This window comes from Onychomys torridus, unplaced genomic scaffold (genome assembly GCF_903995425.1).
Source record: "Onychomys torridus unplaced genomic scaffold, mOncTor1.1, whole genome shotgun sequence".
NCBI classification, from domain to species: Eukaryota; Metazoa; Chordata; class Mammalia; order Rodentia; family Cricetidae; genus Onychomys; species Onychomys torridus.
Genome location: NW_023413731.1, coordinates 4,659 through 6,424, shown reverse-complemented (window position 1 = coordinate 6,424; position 1,766 = coordinate 4,659). Strand labels below are relative to the sequence as shown.

At 48.6% G+C, this 1,766-nt stretch overlaps 1 protein-coding gene across 1 annotated transcript; it reads right to left on the bottom strand.

The window, feature by feature from the left end:
- Window positions 1-223: 223 nt before the first annotated feature.
- On the bottom strand, window positions 224-1,100 carry LOC118576443 (transcription initiation factor TFIID subunit 8-like). Its single transcript, XM_036176695.1, is given in 2 exon segments — window positions 224-856; window positions 858-1,100. Coding segments are annotated over 2 exon segments (876 nt in total).
- Window positions 1,101-1,766: the final 666 nt, after the last annotated feature.

Sequence of the window (1,766 nt, the reverse complement as noted above, 5' to 3'; positions counted from 1 at the left end):
GCCTTACCAGATCTTTCAGGGATCAAAGGAATCAAGTCCAGTGATTTAATCAAGGAAGGCACTAGTGGTCCCCTGGCCTGTTGGCAAAACAGGTTGTCTTCATAGAAGGCTGCTACTAAAATGATGCAGCAATGGTAGGGCCCAAATGACGTGACCTTCTCTCTGATTGCACACCTTCAGGAAAGCAGGGTCTTCCCCCTTCCAGGGCAGTTTCCATCTCAGCTCAGCAGAGGGACTTCCTGCAGATCTTGGGCTTCTTCACAGGCTGCACATAGGGGTTATCCATGATGCTCTCTTCTCTGTTCCAGCTGCCAGACATGGAGGAGTTCTCCTTCTCAGCCCTGGAATTCTTGATGCTGATAGGAAGAGGAATGTTCTCAGTGTCTGTCTCCTCCATCTGCGGGATCTCCAGCTCAAGGGGAAGCAAGGCTGTGAGGTAGGGGATGGTGAGAGTTCTGGAGGCAATCACGTGGAAAGTGCTGAAATCATCCTTGAAAAGACTCTGGGGCTTGCCTGTCCTGGCCATGAAGCAGGTGAGTGCTTGCTCCACATCTCGCCTCTGAGATGCAGCCCTCTCACTCAGGACCTGGTTGTCAGACACTGGTTCAAGGTATGTGGGAGTTTTGATGTAGGTGTGGGGATCCGGAAACTCCTGGAAATGGTTGTGGATATGTGGTGGGTGGGGTCTGTTGTCCCCTGCACTGAGAGCCTTGGGTGTCACTGGCTGATTGGTCACCAGAGGTGCAGTGATGACCATCCTCTGAGACCCTTTTGCATAAGCAGGAAGAGTGTCCACATTGAACACCATTTCAACCAGTGTGACCAAGATATCCCACAGTGTGGGCTGGGACCTGGCTGGTGTGTTCACAGAAAGACTTGGCACTTCTCCAGACTTCTGAGATGTAGCTCTGTAATATCTCTGTTAGTGTTTCTACAGATGCTTTCTCAGAGCTCTCAAATCCTGCCTCTGTCAGCAAGGAACTCATAACCACTTGCAGAGTCCTCTTCCAGGCCAGATGGTAGTTATCAGCAGTGTTAGTGGACTGTTTCCTTCCTGATCTCATTCTGGAGCCACCAGGCCCAGCTTTTCTTTTGGCCATCTTGCTCTCCATACTGCCCTGTAATAGGAATCTTAAAAGGGCCAGGAGGTGATGTCCCACTCCTACGGTAGAGTCAGGCAGATCTCTGTGAATTTGAGGCCAGCCTGGGAGACAGAGTGTATTACAGAAAAGGCAACAAAGCTACTCAGAGAAACCTTGCCTCGATAAACAAAACAAAACAAAAAAATTTGAAACCATATTTTTGGGTGAAGAACTGAGCGATTAGAGGAATAAGACAAGCCACAGCTAACCTCACATCCACAACTCCTGATCAAATCCTATTTCCATGAATCTTCAGACAGAGAAAGATTCTAAGTCATGACCTGAATGGAACTCAGCTGAACTGCCTCTGGTTCCTGGTCTTCATTCTTATATACCTCTCTGCTGCCTGAGGTTACTTCCTGGGATTAAAGGTGTGTGTCTTTCCCAAGCAAGACAAGTGATCTCAAGAGCTGGGATTAAAGGTGTGTGTCACCAGGCCTGGCTGTTCTCTTTGTGGCCTTGACCTCTCTCTGCCTTCAAAGTGATCATGTTTAAGGCCTGGGTGCCCCCATTTTCTGACCTCTGTCTAGTGGCTGTTCTGGTCTCTGACCCCCAGATAAGTTTTATTAGGGTACTCAATTAATTGTTGATGTGTAGGCAATCCAGACCCCATCTTGGATATTT